The 18,209-nt window shown below is 56.0% G+C and overlaps 1 protein-coding gene across 1 annotated transcript in view; it reads left to right on the top strand.

Moving 5' to 3' along the window:
- The window catches only part of TRPM2 (transient receptor potential cation channel subfamily M member 2), a gene marked incomplete at both ends in the record, with an annotated part of 55,729 nt that extends 43,596 nt beyond the window's left edge, over nt 1-12,133 (top strand). The window contains 10 exon segments of the mRNA XM_080695781.1: nt 1,802-1,889; nt 3,627-3,714; nt 4,277-4,434; nt 5,096-5,172; nt 5,377-5,478; nt 7,210-7,296; nt 8,343-8,448; nt 9,630-9,731; nt 11,282-11,398; nt 12,008-12,133. Of these exon segments, the coding sequence (XP_080551907.1) occupies nt 1,802-1,889; nt 3,627-3,714; nt 4,277-4,434; nt 5,096-5,172; nt 5,377-5,478; nt 7,210-7,296; nt 8,343-8,448; nt 9,630-9,731; nt 11,282-11,398; nt 12,008-12,133 (1,051 nt within the window).
- Nucleotides 12,134-18,209: the final 6,076 nt, after the last annotated feature.

The following is an 18,209-nucleotide window of genomic DNA, read 5'->3' as shown; positions in this document are numbered from 1 at the left end:
TAGATTAATATCCACCTGTTCTCTTCATAGAGATGTGAATTCCTGGTAGCGTTATCCCACAGGTCCTCACAATATCTTGGGACCCACAGCAAGCTGGGAGCTTGGCCTTTCAGGATGCTCCACTTCAGAGTCCCCAAAGCTGGGGTCAGTGTGGTTGATGATCAGTGGAGTCAGCATGAGGGCACTGAAGACCACAGTATGTTGAGTGTGCCCTGGGGCCAAGCACTGATGGCCACAGTGTGTTTAGGGTGCCCTGGGGGCCGAGCACTGCACCTGAATCCTCTTACTTAATCCTTCCATGGAGGGAGGCATTGATAATTTCATTTTTACTGTTGAGGAAACAGAGCCCCAGCAGAGTGAGAAAATTAGGCAGCTCATTGTCCATTGCTGGTAAATAGTGCAGCCTGGATTTGAACACCTGCCCCAGAGAAGAATTAGAAACTTAAGGAACTAGGCTGACCCCAAAGAAATCAGCCTGGTTGCCAGCTCAGCTTTCTTATCTCAGATTTCTCAAAGTTGCAGAAAGCTCAGAGTTGATCAGTGTCCAGTCTGCAGCCTCCTTCCCACTGGAAGTCAGGTTCCTTCAGTATTTCCAAGGTTGAAAAAGCTTAACTAAAATATATTTCCCCCAGGCAGCTTCTATAGGACATATCTCAGCTGGAATGGTAACTGGTGTGCTAAGATAGAACTCATATTTTAGAAGCTCTGATTTATGGGTCTAGGAGACTAATAAAACCGGTGTGCTTCAGTAGGAAGGATCTTGCAAAACACAGGGCCTTAGGAGAAGACATAACTCCTTGGTCCTTACAAAGGCTCTGGTCTGGTCACCTTTTCTCTGGGGTCCAGTGGGGAGTCTGAGGCTCGGTGGTATGCCAGGAACTCGCAGCATCATGGCTGAGCCAAGCTGGCCCCAACTGCTTGCCCACAGAACAGAGGGTCTTGGACAAGCTTTGTCTGCAAATAAAGATAGTTCTCACATCTCAGACTGCCTGAATCATGGGGTCCCAAAGATGCCCCCCAAACTCCTGTAGCACATTTCCCAGGCTATCTGGGAAACAAAGACGGGGCCATGAAGTAGCTTTTGAGAGAGAGAGCAGTGCATGGTGTGGGCTCACTCGGCCCTTCTCAGCCTTGATGCAGGGGTTTTCTTCCCTGTCCCTGGGTGACCGCTGAAAGTAGGTCACACCCACAGTGACTGAAATGGTCATTCGTTTTATTACAAAGAACATCACCTGCAGAGGCATCACAGGAAAATGGACATGAAGGCGCCCGGCAGCACAGGACAGAGCTGTGGACCGTGTTGGTCATGGATTATTTTAACTGTAAACACAGCAGGCTGAGGTTGGGAGAAATTCCTGTTTTATCAAAGTAAGATAAAGCCCAAGTATTTCCCAAACAGTAGCACTACCTTCTCTGTGCCGCAGACCAACCCAGCTGTCCCCAGATGAAGCTTGGTCATTTAGGACTCGGGGTCAGGTCGTGGGCAAGCTGAGGTGTTCAGGTGTGTATCCTTCACGCTTCTCTCCCCGCCACCGTCTGCTAGGCAGTCAGACCGTCCCCGTGGGCCCAGGTCATCCACGTGCCGAGACGTCTTCCCATGTATGGCACTGGGCAGTTTCATTCTAGAGCAGAGAGGTGTGAGAGAAATACTTTCAGTGTAGGAGGAAGATGACTGCGATTCAAGTCAGCTCAGGCCCCAGGCTGCTGGATGTGGCAGGGCCACCCACAAGGGTCCGTGTTCCCTAAATGTCCCAGGGCCCCCAAAGCATGGCTACATCTGGCTCAGCTGTGCCCCTTTCAGGGTGGACACCATGGTGGATCTGCTGGACATGGACCGTCTGAAGAGATCAGGCTCCATGGAGCAGAGGCTGGCCGTCCTGGAGGAGCAGGTGGGTCGTTAGGCCATGGAGAGGAGGCATCGAGATAGCACTCCGGAAAAATAGTGGAGAGGAGATCTGGGGGTTCAGGGGCCGCGTTTTCCTCTGGAAGAGACACTTTCTTCATCCTCTAGGAGATTCTACCTGATTTTTCTGCAGCTGAGCTCCACGGTGTTCACCGGGGGAGGCAGTTACGTCATGGGGACCGTGCTCCCAGCTGGTCCCGGGAAGCAAGCTGGTCATGCCTGCCTCCCGGCCTCCAGGGAGGCTGTCTGAAGGAGGCAGAGTTGCTAAGGGCAGCCCCTTGCTGCTCTGGAGGCCCGAGGGAGGGAGCACTTGGGCTGGCATAGAGGTGGCTTTGAGCGTCCATGTGGACAGCCAGGCCAAGAGGCAGGGCCTGGAGGGTTGGGCTGGGCTGGGGCTTTGGAGGCTGGATCTAGGGCTTGCTGTGTACACGGGGTGCACAGAAGAGGCTGGGTCAGTGGGGAGCTGAGCCGCCCTGGATGAAGCACAGTCAGCTCGGTCTGGTGCGGCCAGGCCAGGTGAGCGTCCCGGGGCTGCTGTAACGAATGACCACAGATGGGTAGCTTACGTGACAGAGACCTACGCGTCAGGAAGCCAGAAGCCCAAAGTCTGGATGCCCCGACTCTGCCCTCTGGAGCCTCCAGGGGCGGCCCTTCCTGCCTCCTCTGGCTTCTGGTGGCCCCAGGCGTCCCTTGGCTGTGGCCCCATCACTCTGGCCTCTGCCTCGGTCCCTCACGTGGCTCCTCCCTGTGTGTCTGTCTGGGTCTGCTCTCATGAAGATACCAGGCATTGGATTCCAGACACCCCTAATCCAGTGACCACATCTTAACTACTTGCACCTGCAGCAGAGACCTCCTACGTAAAGCTGTGTTCTGAGGTTCAGGAGGACACGAGTATCTGGGGGCATGTAGATCCACCGTGGCGGGTGTTTCCGGCCCATGTGCTCTGGGACTGGAGGTCCTGGGAGGGAAGATGGCCGAGAGCAGAAGGGTGGACCTGGAGGCAGAAGGCCCACGTGTGTGTGTGGGGTGCCAGAGTCCTGTGGCCAGGCGGCACAGGGTGTCCTGGGTGGTGTGGCGCCACCTGCACTGACACCCAGGGAGGGGCGGGAGGCCCATGGACGATGGGCGTTGTCCATGCCTGGGACCGCGGCAGGCAGCACTGCAAGTCTCACCGCAGCTTGGAGCCCTGGACAGATATCAGCAGAGTCCCACAGCGCCTTATCTTCACCAGCCGGTGTCAGTGGTCCCCTGACACCGATAGTCCTCAGCCTCCACCCATCCATCAGTGTCCACTGGCCAGGCTGCAGGGCCAGTGCTTCCCACAAAGCCCTTGCTACCCATGGCAGTCCCACAAGCCCTGCTCTGAGTCTCCTGTGGCTGTTACCCTCCAGGGCATCCATCAGCCAGCTCTGTCCACCATGCTGGGTCTACACAGGCTGTCTTCTCCCAGACTCCCCATGGGTCCTTCCGTGCTGACCCCCGACCTAGGGACAGTAGCGGCCAAGCTGCGGTCTCTGGAGAAGTGGCAGTATCCATCTACTGAGCTGTCCTCATCTGTTCCCAGCAGGATGGGTGGTTAGGCCAGGTCTTGGTGTTTAGGCCGGGTCCTGGGGAGCAGGCCTGGCATGCACTTTCAGACGGCACCGGGTGCTCGGGGGAGGTGGGACGCATGCTGTGTGGGTGGCAGGCACCATCCAGGTCTTTCTTTGGACACGCCCTCCAGGTAGCCCAGACAGCCAGAGCCTTGCACTGGATCGTGAGGACGCTGAAGGACAGTGGCTTTGGTGCAGAGGCGGGCATGCCCACTTTGGGTGAGCAGGCGGCCCGTTAGCAGCTGGTTCCGCAGCCCGTGTGGAGGTGTGGGTGGAGTGAGAAGCAGATGCAGAATCCTGCAGGACGCTTCCGCCGCAGCCCACCTGGACCCCCGTGGACCCCCAGGCTTGCCTATCCTTGCAGTGGGCAGCCTGGCCTGCTGACCTGGCAGACTGCACTGCAAAGTGGGGTGAGGGTGGGCAGGTCCAGATTGTGAGAGGGCCATGTCCACCAGGTTTCAGAGGCAGTGTCTAATTTCCTGAATTTGCAGCCATCCAAGGCATGGGCATATGGCTTTCTTTGGAAAGGACAGGCCTTTGGATGGGCTGTGCTGCCCGCTAATTACTGAGAACTTTGAGCGCAGCCCACAGAGGCAGGCGCCCACTAAGGGATACCACTGCAGTGGGCCAGGGCAGGAGCCCAGGGGAGGGGGGTGCCCACTTGGGGCTGTTTGGTCCTGGGAGGAGCAGGGGGCCCCCGAGGGCTTGGGGAGGCCTGGGAGGGAGCACCTGCCCCGCCTGGCTTGGCCTTGGGTCATGGCCCCATTGTGGCTGCCCCCAGTGCCCCCGAAGGCCTCTGACGAGCCGGATGCTGAGCTGAGCGGTAGAAGGAAGGCAGAGGAGCTGGGCGACGCCTATCATGTGAACGCCCGGCACCTCCTCTACCCTGTATCCCCCATCGCACGCTTCCCTGTGCCCAACGAGAAGGTGCCCTGGGAGGTGAGTGCCCGGCCCAGACACCCCGAGGCAGGGTGGCCAGGCGCTGGGGAGGGTCCTGCCCCGGCCCCCGTGTTCACCGTGGCTCCTGCCCTGCAGCCTCAGGGGGCCCTGAGCGCCTAGTGGCCCTTGCTTGACAGTTGGGGAAACTGAGGCATGCCCTGCTCGAGTCACACGAGCCACCAGCTGCAAGAGCAGAGAGAGCTGGTGGGTACTGCGGCCCCACACGGAGCCTCACCAGGCCTGGTTCTGCAGCTTGTCCCAGGCCTGCTGTCCCAGCCCCACCACCCTCTGTGGCTCCTCATCCTTGACTCCTCTGTCCAGTGGGTGCCAGCCATGGAAGAGGGGAGACACAGACACAGAGAGATGGATAACGGCACCCCTGCCCTCCCCCAGGCCTCCAGATCTTCTGGAACCCTCCAGAGGATTGCCTCCTTCTTACCACTAGGATCCCATTAAGGATCCTGCTCTATCTGGTGCAGGCACCTGGGCAATCCCTTGGGCGTGTCCTGTGGGCCGTCCTTAGCTCTGGCCCGGGCAGGGCTACCCTGCATGCTGGGTGATGCGGTCCTGGAGGCCAGTCGTCTTGCCTGTGAGTGACCTCGGACCCACCCAGGGCCTGTCTTCAGGTAAGGCCTGAAGAAAGCCACCCGTTTTTCTACAGATGGAGTTTCTGATCTACGACCCTCCCTTTTACACGGCTGAGAGGAAGGACGCGGCCCCCGTGGACCCCATGGGAGAGTGAGTGGCCCTTCCCTACCCAGGGCTCCTTCAGGGGGACCCAAGAACCCCACCTGGGGCCAGCCAGGGAGGGCCTGTTGAACCCCGGGAGGAATGGGCGAGCTGCCCCAGCCTGCAGCCTGTCCAGCCGGCCGCTGAGAGCCAGCCACGCCCTCTCTACGTCCTCCACCTCCTGCTCATGGGCCTGCCCTCCCTTCACTCCAGCGCCCTGGAGCCGCTGTGCAAGATCAGCTACAACTCCCTGGATGGCCTGAGGGACCGCCGCAGCTTCCACGGCGCCTACGTGGTCCAGGGCGGACTCCCCCTGTGAGTGCGGCTCGCTTGCCAGCTTGGGGTTTGCCTCTGGGCTGCGTCTGCCTCTGGCAAAGTGGGCATCCTCCTGGTCCGGTTGAGGGCGGGAACCTCAGTTGTGCGGCAGGGCCCTGGGGTGTCCTTGTCCTCCAGTCCTCGAGGCAGCCTGCGAGGACTCGGACTCACGGTGGCGTAGTGCAGATAGTGGTCACGTGAGGGCAAGCCCTGCCTCGGGGTGGGTGGCGATGGCCTTTCCAGCGTCTGAGAGCGGCACTCCCCATCCCACAGGAGAGAGGCCAGCCGGCACCTGTCAGCAGCCCGTGGACGCCCACTGGGGCCAGGGGAAGGAGCCTCCTCCGCCCTAGCTGGCAGAAGCCAGGGGACGAGGCAGCAGGGGGCGCCAGGGGGCCTGAAGGAGGAGGGCAGTGCAGGCCTTGCAGAGAAGGTTCTGGAACTGGGGGTGGGCATGCTCCTGTAGCCAGAGGGAGAGAGAGGCAGGGGCAAGAGCAGGAGGGCGCGGAGCGGAGCCTGGACCGGCCTCGGCCCGGGCGCTGTGCTGTGGTGCTGTGCAGGACACTCAGGGAGGCGTGTGGGCTGTGAGAAGGTGACCGGGAGAGCGGGCGCTCCCACAGACGGGCAGGTGTGTCGAGGGACTGGCAGGACGCACGCCACGCAGCTGGGGGGAAGAACTTTTGTATCGGAGCAGGTTTCTGTCGCTTACTTATGGGTTCTATTTTTATGCGTTCTGCAGCGTGTTTTCTCTTTGAAATCCTTGTATCTTGGTCCATTTTGTGTTGCTAACGATGCAGTGCTGGAGACTGGAGAAGGTTATAGAGCAGGGAGGTTTATTTGGACCTAGGGTCTGGCCCCGGGCTCCTAGGGATGTCTCTGCATGGTGGACTCTTGAGGCCATGGTCGTGGTGGGCATCACGAGGCGAGACAGGGCACAAGAGAGCTGGCCAGGCTGGCTTCCGTAGCCGAGCTGCGCCCAAGATGACCCATTACCTGTTAAGCTGGTCACCAGGACGGACGGTCTGCGGGAGCCAGGCTTCAGTCCGCTCTCACCAGGCCCACCTTGTCCCAACTCTAGATCTCTCATCCTGGGACGAAATGTTGGCAGGTTTTGGAGAGGACAGACTATATTTGAACCTTACAACTCATAAAGATACACTTTCCTATGTTTGTCTGATCAGTTTTAAAGTTAAAAATTTTCACTTGATTCTTTAATACAGCTGTTATTTTTTTAAGGTGTGACGGGGGTACTGTGCTAGTCAGCTTTTCATCGCTATAACAAATACCCGAGATAACTTATAAAGACCGAAGGTTTATTTTTGACTCACAGTGTTAGGGAGGTCAGTCCATGGCCAGCGGCCCTGTTGCTTTTGGGTCTTGTGAGGCAGCACATTGTGATGGAACCAGCTGCTCACCTCCTGGCCAGGAAGTGACAGAGAGAAAGAAGGGGCTGGGTTCCTCTCTCCCCATCAAGGACATGCCCCCAGTGACCTAAAGACCTCCCTCTAGGCCCTGCCTCTTAAAGGGGCTGCACCTCCCAAGGCCAGTGACTGGGGTGGGAACCAAGGGACCTGCTGAGGTTGAAAGAGGGGAGAGAGGGAAAGTTGTGGCAGAGAGCTCTGTTGGGAACTGTCATCTGTAACCCTGCTCAGAGGAGGCAGAGCTGGGCCCACTGGGAGGGCTTAACAAGTGTGGTGGGGTCGAGATCACTGAGCCAGCCCCTCTGCTCCCCAGGAACCCCATGGGCCGCACGGGGCTGCGAGGACGTGGGAGCCTCCAGTGCTTTGGACCCAACCACACACTGCACCCCGTGATCACCCGGTGAGTACCACACTTCCAGGTGTCAGCACCTCGGGGACAGAGGCACCCCAGGAGGGCTTCCGGGATCCTCTCTGGTGCTTTAAGCACAGGGGACGGCTTTGGCTCTTGGTACCATTCTGGGGTGTGGGCTGTGTCTGTGGTTAAACATGGGCACACCCTGAAACCGGGCAGGTGTCTACCCACCCTCCTTGGAAAGAGCCTGGCCCTCCCCATGGAGGATGCCCTGCTTAGAGAGGGCCCCCAGGAGACAGAAGTCACAGCCGGGGCCTGTCACAGAGCCTCAGAGACTACAGACGAAGCCAGGGAGACGAAATCCGTTCACTCTCCTGTCTGCTAATGTCAACGTGCTGGGGTTTATGCTACCAGGAGATAAACACACACACTCTCTCACACACTACTCACCTGCAGTCATGCACACACATCCACATGGACACACACATGCACACTGTAATCATGCACCCCCCCACATGGACACACACATGCACGCTAGTCATGCACACACATCCACATAGATACACACACCCCATGGACCCATGCCTTTGTACTGTAGCCACCTGATGCTCGTGACTCCAAGTCTGAGGCCACCTTCTGGCCAGGTGTGACTGGCTGTGCACTGCGGGTCCTGGGCATGTGCTTCTTGAAGCCTTACTGCATGCTTAAACTATATCAAATTGGTAAATTTTATGTCATGTATGTTTTATCTAAAAAAACACAAAACACCAAATGTGCATTCTAAAAGTTCTCCACTGAGGGCAGCTCACATTCAGTATGGCTACAGAGGAACTACTTGACCATAATAAATAAAATAAAATACTAGCAGAGGTTTAAAAAAAAAAAAAAAGCTCCTCTGGAAGGGTCAATCCTTTCTAGTCCTACCAGCCGTTTAAGGTTGGGGAAGGGCATTCCTTAGGTGGCTACCGTCTCTGTGCTTCCTTTGGGGACCAGGTCCTTGTAAAGAAGACAGGGCAGGCCACCCTGAGGGCTGCGGGTTCCTGGAGGGAGGGGCTCCCCAGGGGCAGCCGCAGCCCTGAGCAGGCCCTCTGCAGGTGGAGGCGGAACCAGGACGGAGCCATCTGCAGGAAGAGCATAAAGAAGATGCTGGAGGTGCTGGTGGTGAAGCGGCCTCTGTCGGAGCTCTGGGCCCTGCCGGGGGTGAGCCGGGCCCACCCGCCTGCTCTCCACTCACCTTCGTGTCCACAGTCGCCAGCAGTGGCTGTCGCGGCCTCGGGCTGGGCGTGGATGCCGGCTCTGCTTCTTAGAGCCCCTCTCTCCTGCTTCTTCATTTGTTTGCAGTTGGAAAGCTGAGGTTCAGATTCTCTCTGGGGCAGAAGTGCTAATTGGGTACCGACTGTGTTCCAGTCCAGGTGGCTGGATGGGTCCCCTACAGAGATCAGAACATGCGGGGAGATGGCTTCTCACAGACAGGCACCTGCCCGCACTCTCCAGCTCCTGAGCTGAGCCATAAGGACAGGCAACATTATCCAGGGGCTGAAGGCCAGAGGGCACCCCAGAGGTCTGGGGGGCCAGGAAGACAGAATTGGGGTGCAAAGCCAGGCCAAATGTCTGTCTGAGTAGCTCAAATTCCAGTTTTCTCTCAGATCAGCATGCCCTCCCCACCCCTAGGCCTGCATCACTGCAGGTTCAGAGGAGCTCGCCTGCCCAGCATGGAGTCCAGTCAGGCCGTGCTGGGGCTCGCAGCCGGGGGATGCAGCCCCGTCCAGTGGGGCCTCCCCTCAGCCCCTGTTCCCAGGGAGCCCGTGATTCACCCCAACTCAGCACAGAGCCATTATCTTCCTCTGACACCCTGTCGTGTGGCCTGTGGCTGCTCTGTGGGCACACAGGTGTCTGTGCTGTGCACAGGACAGCAGCCCTCCAGGACCACAGCTGGGACGTAGATTCCAGGGCCAGGGCGCAGTGTGGGGCAGCCCAGGTGAGAGCAGCGATCGCGCAGTGCCAGCCAAGGAGAAGAGCATGCCCGCCTGCCCGCTGCTGTGGCCGGGGGCGGCAGAGGCCAGAGCTCAGTTACTTCTTGGGGAGCCTGAGCTTGGAGCCAGTGTGCAGGACCCGGGGGGGGGGCTGCTCTCCAGGGAGCACTCAGCCAACATGTCCCTGCCCCGGCTGCCGGGCTCTTGGGTGCTGACGTGAGCAGGGGGTTCTGGGCAGTGTCTGTTCAGCCCTGAGACAGCTGACGTCAGACTCGTGCCTGCTTTGGGCTCCCAGGGGGCTGGCCAGCAGCCCAGACTGGGCAGGTGGCCAGTGCAGCTGGGCCTCAGGGAGGCCTAGGACCCAGCTTGGATGTCTAGCTGACCAGCCTCCGCTCCTTCTCTGCTCAGGGGTCCCGGGAGCCAGGGGAGATCCTGCCACGGAAGCTGAAGCAGATCCTGCGCCAAGAGGCCTGGCCGGCCGTTGAGAACTTGCTGAAGCAGAGCCTGGAGGTAGGGCAGCCCGGCCACCCTGCCCACACCCGCCTGCTGGCTCTGAGGTGCGCTGGTCGCGGGCGCTGCATGGCCGCGAGGGCTGCAGCCAGCTCTGGAGTCCCAGGTGGCTGGAACCTGCCCTGCCCTGCCCCGCAGGCCATGTGTCTCCTTTAGAGACCTTGCTCTGTCTCTGGTCAGCTTGCTCCAGCTCTCTCCCTACACACAAATGTGTGCACACTTTTTTCTTTTTTTGCGGAGCACCACCCCCAGCCCTAGTTTTTAGTCTTTATTTTGAAACAGGGTCTCATTGAGTTGCGGAGGGCCTCAGTAACTGAGGCTGTCTGCGAACCGCAATCCTCCTGTCTCAGCCTCCCAAATGCTGGAATCACAAGTGTGCACCACCACGCCTGGCTGCACACTTCTAATAAGAATGGCTGCATGGTGCATTTTTTCTATACCTTGCTTGCTTTTTCTTATAATGTGTAATGTTCCTATTTTTAGGTCAAGAGAATTGCAAATTGACCTCATTCTTTTCCAAGACTCTGTAGCCTGTATGTGTGTGTGTGTATGCGCGCGCGTGTGTGTGTGTATGTGTATGTGTGTGCGTGTGTGTGTGTGTGTATAATTTTTTTGCGATGGGGAAGATATTGGGGATTGAACACAGGAGCATTCTACCTTTGAGCTACACCTCCAGCACTTTTTATTTTTATTTCATTTTTAATTTTGAAACAGGATCTCACTAAGTTGCTAAGGGTCTTACGTTGCTGAAGCTGGCCTTGAACCTGTGATCCTCCTGTATCAGCCTCCCAAGTACTGGGACTACAGGCATGAGGCCTGGTCTGTGCGTCCGGGCTTGGTCTGAGCCATCCTCTCGTGGGCATCGGAGTCGTCAGCACTTGCTGCTGCTCTGGCCGACGTCCCCAGCAGTTTTGAGGGTTTCGCCCGCACGGTCCCTGGCGAGGGGCAGTACTGCTCTCTCTATTCTTGCTCAAAAATAACTTGTTTTACTGAAGTTCACGTGAAGCTAACTATTGGAAGGCAGACGACCCCGTGGCGTTCAGCACACTCACGGCGTTGCTCAGCCCTCACCAGCACTAGCTCTAGAACACTCCACCCCCAGCCCCACGCTCCCGGCTGGGCCACAGGGCTGCCTTGTCTCTGGCGTTGCCTGTTCCAGGCATTTGTTTTGGTGGAACCCTACAGCTTGTGGCCCTCGATGTCTGGCTTTGCTCCGAGCAGAATGTTTTTAAGGCTCACCAGCCTTGAACCCTCCCAGGCCTCTGGAGGCCCAGCACGGACAGGCAGGTCCGATGTCTTGGGAGTTGGTGCCGGAGCTGGGAGTGGGATAGTGAGGCTTTGAGCCTGCCAGCTGGGCTGGTCAAGAAGCAGCCTGAGCCGGGCAGCCCCGAGCAGCTGGTCAGAGCCGGAGAACCCGACGGGGGTTGGGTCAGGTGGGAGGCAGTGCTCACAGCTGTCCTGGAAGGCCTCTCCTTGGATCTGAGCCCTCGGAGGTGGACTGGAGGTACCCAGGAGTCTCCCCATCAATCAGCTTCCCTGCTGGCCCCCAGGTGTACAAAGGGTACGTGGACGACCCTAGGAACACGGACAACGCCTGGATCGAGACAGTGGCCGTCAGCATCCACTTCCAGGACCAGAACGACGAGGAGCTGAAGAGGCTGAACTCGGTATGAGACTGGGCACGGGAGCGGGCCCAGGTGGGTCTGCCTGCCTGGGCTCAGGGCCAGAGCCGCTCAGGACCAGAGAGCAGAGGCTGCTGGGCTCGGGGCCTTGCCTGGAAGGCCCCCAGGGTCAGAAGGCTGCAGCTGAGAGTGGGACAGGCGGCCACAGGCCCTGCGTAGTACTGAGGCCTGTGTCTCCTGGGGGATGCTCGAGGCTCACAGGTGAGGCTGGCAAGGTCACGGCTGGCAAGGTGTAGATCCTTTTTATGGGACACTTGTGTTTGGCTCTTGGATCAAACCTATATATTGCTGATCCAAACCTGGAGCGGAAGAGTCGCACACAAGGAGAGCGGGGCTTTACTTGTAGGGTAAGACTGAGTAAGGTCCTGGCTGTCACTTCCTTTTCTCATGGGGCGCCGGGGCTCGGCAGGGGCCAGCTCACCTGGCGCAGGTGTTCTAATCCCCGCTTTATAAAGTGGCCAGCTGTGAGGTGGCTTCCAGAGGAGCTGGGGACCGGACCATGGGGTCCCCACTGCCGCAGCAGCCTGAGGTCTGTGCTTCTGGGTGGACTGGGGCCGGCTCAGGGAAATTCATGTGAATTTCTCTTCTTTCCAGCACCTGCACACCTGCGAGCCAGGGGTGTCCATCCGCTGGCAGGTGGTGGACAGGCGCATGCCGCTCTACGCCAACCACAAGACTATCCTGCAGAAGGCGGCCGCGCTGTTCGGCGCTCACTACTGACCGTGGCTCCTTGGGGCTGCTGCCTCGGCCTATGGCAGCTCCCTCTTTGGGCTCCTGTCGGACTCAAGCTGATACCTGCTGCCCAGGGCACACGCAGCCCTGGACCTCAGGGCAGAGGGGCTGCGGGCACTGGAGTGACGTGATTCAATTGGATTTGCCACCCTCCCGGGCCACTCCGTGCTGACCAGTCAGACGAGCTCCTGAGCCCCCTAAGGGAGCTCCAGACAGGACAGGGCACTCGGGGGAGAAGCACAGACCCAGGCTGCCGGCAGCCAGTCGAGGGGCCAGGCCCCTGGCAGCCTTGGCCTCAGCCAGGACTGGTGACCAGGCCCTTCTTGTTCACGTCGTCATGAGTAGCAGGTCCACCCTGGAGGTACATCGGTCCAGGGCCCAGTTTCTTGGAGAGCTGGGGCCCCCCAGGGCCTCCTTCTGCCCATGCCTGTGAGGGTGTGGGAGGCGACCTGCCTTGACACCCTCGCGGCCTCCTTGGGTCCTGATGTGATCTGACCCCTGCCTGGCCTGGGACGGGGTGCTGTGTGAAGCGGGCTCACCGTCCCTCTGTCAGGGCTGAGCACAAAGGGAGGCCCTGGGAGCCGAGGCCCTGCTCTGGCAGGAAGGAGCTGTGGGCCCCCGGGTATGGAGTCAGTGACTCACAGAAGCAGAAACTGTCAGGCGCCATTGGGAGGGAATGATATGAAAAGCTAAGCAGGTCAATCTCATTAAGACCCGGACTGGCCTGGCCAGCCCTGCAGCACCTTCCACAAATAAGGTTTCTGATGTGTCTTGTGGCTGGGACATGACTGGCCCTGGCCTCTGTCCTAGCCCATAGGGAAGCAGGGGTTGGGAGCAGGCTGGTCTGGGCTGGGCAGTGGGCTGGGGTCCCTCAAGCCCGGGGGCACCAGCTGCTGGAGCCAAGACTGAACCCCAGGTCCTCGCAGCTATGCTGAGAAGAGGCACACAGGTCAGCTGCTGGTGGACCCAAAGAGGAGTGTGAAATAAAGTATCCAAGCCGAGTGTGGTGGTGCACACTTACTCTCAGCATTCCGGATGCTGAGACCGGAGGATCGCGGTTCGCGGACAGCCTCAGCTACTTAGCAAGGACCTTTGCAACTCAGAAAGACCCTGTTTCAAAAAATAAAAAGACTAAAAAATAAGGCTTGGGGTGTAGCTCAGAGGTACAGTGGTTCTATCCCCAGTACTACTAAAAAAAAAAAAAAAAAAAAAAAAAAAAAAAAAAAGAAGAAGGAGAAGGAGAAGGAGACGGAGGAGAAAGTATCCATCATGCACCACCGAGACACAGGCGCCAGCTCTGATCACCTGCTCCTTCAGCCTTGGCTGGCAGCTGCACCCCAGCCCTGACTTGGAGGCCGGGCCAGACAGCAAATAGGCCAGCCAGGAAACATTCCAAAGCCCGCTGCAGTGTGGACGGCACCCGGCATCCTCTGCGGCATGAGGCGGAGAGAGTGGCCTGAGCAATGCCCGTGGGCCAGCTTTTGCCAGGGCAGAGCTCCCAGGGAGCCCGCGCCAGGGAGGCCTCTTTAGTCTCCCCTCTGGACTTCGAAGGAGCCTCACTAAGAGGTGAGAGATAAGCCCACACTGCATTATAGCAGGGCGTGGTGGCCACGCTTGTAATCCCAGTACTTGGGAGGAGGCCGAGACAGGAGGATTGCAGGTTCAAAGCCAGCCTCAGCAGCTTAGTGAGGCTCTCAGTGATTTAATGACCCTCGTTTCCAAATAATATATATATATATATATATATATATATATATATATTTAAATAAATAAATAAATATATATATAATTTAAAAATGGATATGGGGGTAGAGCCTGGAGGTAGAAACCCAAACCCTACCAATTGTACCCTGAGATGAGTCAATCCTACAGCCAACCAGTTTTAATCTTCACTAGACAACTTGGCATCATCAGATATCCGCGGGAAGCCAGGACTAATGGAGAGCAGAGCTGGAAAACAGAGGACGGTGTGGAGGAGGCAGGGCAAACAGAACTCTCTAGAAAAGAGCAAGACGTCTTCAGAGATGTTAGAGAAGGTGCAGCCGCAGAAAAGTCCAACAGGAGCTGGGTGCGGGGCACACCTGCAACCTGCACGTGGGAGGCTGAGGCAGGAGGATGGCGGGTTGGCGGCCAGCCTCAGCTACTTAGACCATTGCAAAAGAAATAGGGCTGAAGGTGTAGCTTGGAGGTAGAAAGCTGGTCAATCCTACCCCCCCCCTGTCTCTCTCTCTGTTTCTCTCTCTGTCTCTCTCTGTCTCTGTCTCTGTCTGTCTCTCTCTCTCTCTCTCTCTCTCTCTCTCACACACACACACACACACACACACACACAGTAAAAAGAACGTGTATAAATGAAAGATATGACATTAAAAATGGCCTTCAAGTCTCCCTGGGAGGAGCTGGCTGTCCTCCACGGGGCCAATGAGCTTTTGTCTCCTTTCATTTATATCTGAAAATCCCCATGGTCTTCTCTGGGCACAGCAGGAAAAAGTTAAAGGGAGGAAAAACATGAAAAAATGCCCAGAGACTGAGGAAGACCCAGAAGTTGCAGCCGCCCTACTCGGCGCTCGGGAGAGGGGGCTCTGTAGGAGACGAGCGCAGGCCCCAGCCCCAGCGTAGCAGGGCTGGCTGGCCCACAACCCTGGAACCTCAGCGGGAGCGAATCGGTCTGATTTCTTCAGTGAAATGCAATCTGAGACATGTTTTATTAAGATTTTAGATCAAGGGTAAAAGAAAATCCCCAAACCAATATATAAAAAAAAAACAGAAAACACCCCAAACCAGGCCTCTCCAGGGGAGGGGGCAAGACCCCCGGGCACTCGCTTTGTCTTCTAGGATGGTGAGCGGCCGAGCCGGCTCCAGTGGCACGCGCGAGGGAGATGCTTCTGAATCGCAAGGACACAGAAGCCGTCTCTTGTTACAGTTGTAAGGGCGCTGTGGGTTTTTTTCCTCTATTCAACTAGAATTTGTTGAATAGGGAAATTAAAACGAATAGGCAGTTTGGTGCAGCTTTAACAATTCTTTATTACAAAATCAGCAGGAAACAGAAAGGGAAGAGAAGAAAAGCAGCGTGCCCGGGGCACACTGGGGAGCCCGAGAGTGGAGCTCTGCCCCTCTGCATCCCCGGCCTTTACACAGATTTTGTATTGCTATGTTCTGATCAGCGTCACCAAGGCGATGGGCCGGTAACTTATTCCTTAGGCAGGTGGTGCCTCTTTGCCGTGGACAGCGCACTTACTAAGTGCGGGTCAATAATCCACCTTGTTTCCCCTCCATTGTATTGGGCAGCATTGGCTGCTCATCAACTGTGGGTGCTTCAAAGCAGCACACGGAGTTTGCCTTCCTACGCCCAGGCCGGGTCACAGAGCAGAGGAGGAAACAGAGGCACGGATGGCCTCTACGTATTTTTAGGGCCAAAGGCTTCCATTGTCTCTAGGGCTTTAAGGCTAAAGGCCTAATTTCTTTGACATCCTTACTGTAGGTTAGTCATTAGAACAAGGGGCAGAGAGAGGGGAATGTCTGAGGTGTAACAGACGCCGCCCTTCCCTGCCTGAGCGCCTGTGCAGCGCCCAGGCTCTGGCTGCTGTTTGCATTTTGGAACTTAATACTGGAGCACTTTTCTAATACTGGCACATCACCAAGTACACCTTCCTGAAAGAATTTCTCAGGCAGAAATTACAGAAAACAAAACATGTCCCATTTCTGTCTGCACAGCACAGACCGGGAACTGAGCCGCAGAAGGAAACTTCCCCACGGTTCCCAGGGAGTCAGAGCACTGCGGGCAGTGTCGGTTTCTGGAGAAGCCTGGCTGGGGCCCTCGGGGCTGCCTCCTCACCATGTCCTCTGAGGCCTTCCCCGAGCGGAGGGACAGGACAGGCGGTCTATGGTCCCTTCTTGTAAGGACACACTCCTGTGAGGCCAAGGCCCACCCTCCTGGCCTTACTTAATCATTCCCTGGCGTATTCACTGCAAAACATCAAAATCAGGGCTCCAGCATGTGAGTTTTGGGGAACGCAAACATTCAGCCTCCAACACACACACACGCGCACACACACACACACACACACACACACACACACACTCTCACACATACACACACACACACACCCCACTGTTGTAAGTCAAGAAACCACTGAGATATACAACTAAGTCTTACACGCAAAGACACAACTTAAAAGTAAAGTTTAGTGCCTGAAGCTTTGATGTTTGAAAAGAGAATCAATTCTTGCTATTTTCCATATACAAAAGACTGACTCCAAACAAATGAGAATCGGAGACATGGCGACACCTGCCAAGGCAAACGTTCTCCAGAGGCAGGTGGAGGCGGAGGCAGAGCGCGGGGCCTCGGGTTCAGCTCAGGCTGTCAGGGCAAAGAGGAAGGAGTGTTGCCGACTAATCTCAGTTGGGTCGTTATTGTCAGCTCCCGGTCAAATCCTCAGAAAGATGGGGCAAAAGGCAGGTGGAGTTCTGCAGAAACTTATCTGCAGCGATTCTTTCCCCTCTATGAATTCCCTAAGTTTTTAGGTACGACGCTTTGGAAAGAACCTGAGATGGACAAAGGCTTCTTGAGCCAATGACACTTTATTACAGAAACTCCAAGAAATTTATACCCTTCACCAGTAAAGTTAATAATAAGAGAAAAGGGAGGTGGGTGTAATCATTGTGAAATAATAATGAATGACATGTAAACAAAGGTAATAAAACTAGTCCTTCAGCTGGCTGTTGGCCTTCGAGAGATTGACTCCGGATTCTTTTCCAAGGTCTTTGCAGATAGGCAGTCCCAGGGGGCCACTTCCCAAAATAAACAAGCATGGCCAAGGCTTGGGGGTTTCTCGGGGAATCTTCTTTGGCTTTCTTGGAACTTTCCATCTTTTGGGCTCAGTTCATATAGCAAGTGTGGGGAGATGTGGTGACTCAGGTGGATGTGATGGAGTTTCTTCAGGTGTTGGCATTTTATCTTCTAAATCTGAAAGCTTAAGCAAACTCACAACACGGTTTTGCAGACAAAATACCACAAACAACACCACAAGGTTCTTGGTTTTAATTGTCAGATGTATTTCCTTAACTGCTGAACACTCTTCTTTAGATACAAGCCTATTAAAGGTCTATCCATCTTTAATAATCCATTTCTCTGTCACAAACCCTCTGCAACCTGCTTCTAACTTTCTAATTCCTTTCTTTCCCAGTTGGGACTTTCTTATGATAAGCTCTTCTTCATGCAAAAATGCTTTTCTTACTCTTACGATATTTCTTTTCCTTCATACATATATATTTAGAACGTCTGTCCTTTATTTTGTCATATTCATTAACCATGCGGTCAGCCTGTCTTCAGGAATATTTACACTGGGCGTAAAAGTCACCAATCTTTCTCCTTGAGTCTATTGTATTTGGGCAACTAAGTTGTTTATCAACTAAATTGCTTTACGGTCACACACAAGGTTTTTATCTTCTCTGTCTCTAGGCAGGATCTCAAGGGTAAACAGAGTTACCTTAAACTGAGCTACCTTACTGGAGTTAATAGCTTAACCTAGTGATAGGAGTGAGGGTCGGAGACCCTTTGTGATTGCTGCAGCTGGAATGCTTATCACAGCATCTGAGTTCTGGCCAGTTTTTTCATTACTATTGAGCAAAGCCAAGGACGTTTAGACAAATTATTAGAGAGTTTATTTCCACGGACTCAATTTCATAGTCCTAATTTCACATCACCGGAGCAATTCGTGTAGAAAGTTAAAAGGAATCATTAATAGTCATGAAGGGTATCTAAAAGTGGGGGATATTTTGGCCAGAGACGACACCTCTTTCTCGGGGCGTTTTTGCCAGATTACCTATGTGGAGTGGGGTCTCAACACATAGATGCCGAGGCAGCAGGATGTCTTGGCAAAGGAGTAACTGGTAAAGACACACATCCCCACGAGCTCTGCTGTGGACTGCTACCTACGAACACCGCAGCTTTCCAGGTACTTGAAGCCACGTTGGGAGGCCCCAGCGAGAAGCAGGCTCCAGAGGTGGAGCTGCCACGGCGCCAACAGGAAACAGGAACGCAGCAAGACTGCAGCCGGTCGGTGAC

This window comes from Muscardinus avellanarius (assembly GCF_963383645.1).
Source record: "Muscardinus avellanarius genome assembly, chromosome: 5".
In the NCBI taxonomy this organism is placed as follows: domain Eukaryota; kingdom Metazoa; phylum Chordata; class Mammalia; order Rodentia; family Gliridae; genus Muscardinus; species Muscardinus avellanarius.
The sequence above is the reverse complement of the archived record's forward strand: the minus strand, read 5'-3'. Positions and strand labels throughout refer to the sequence as shown.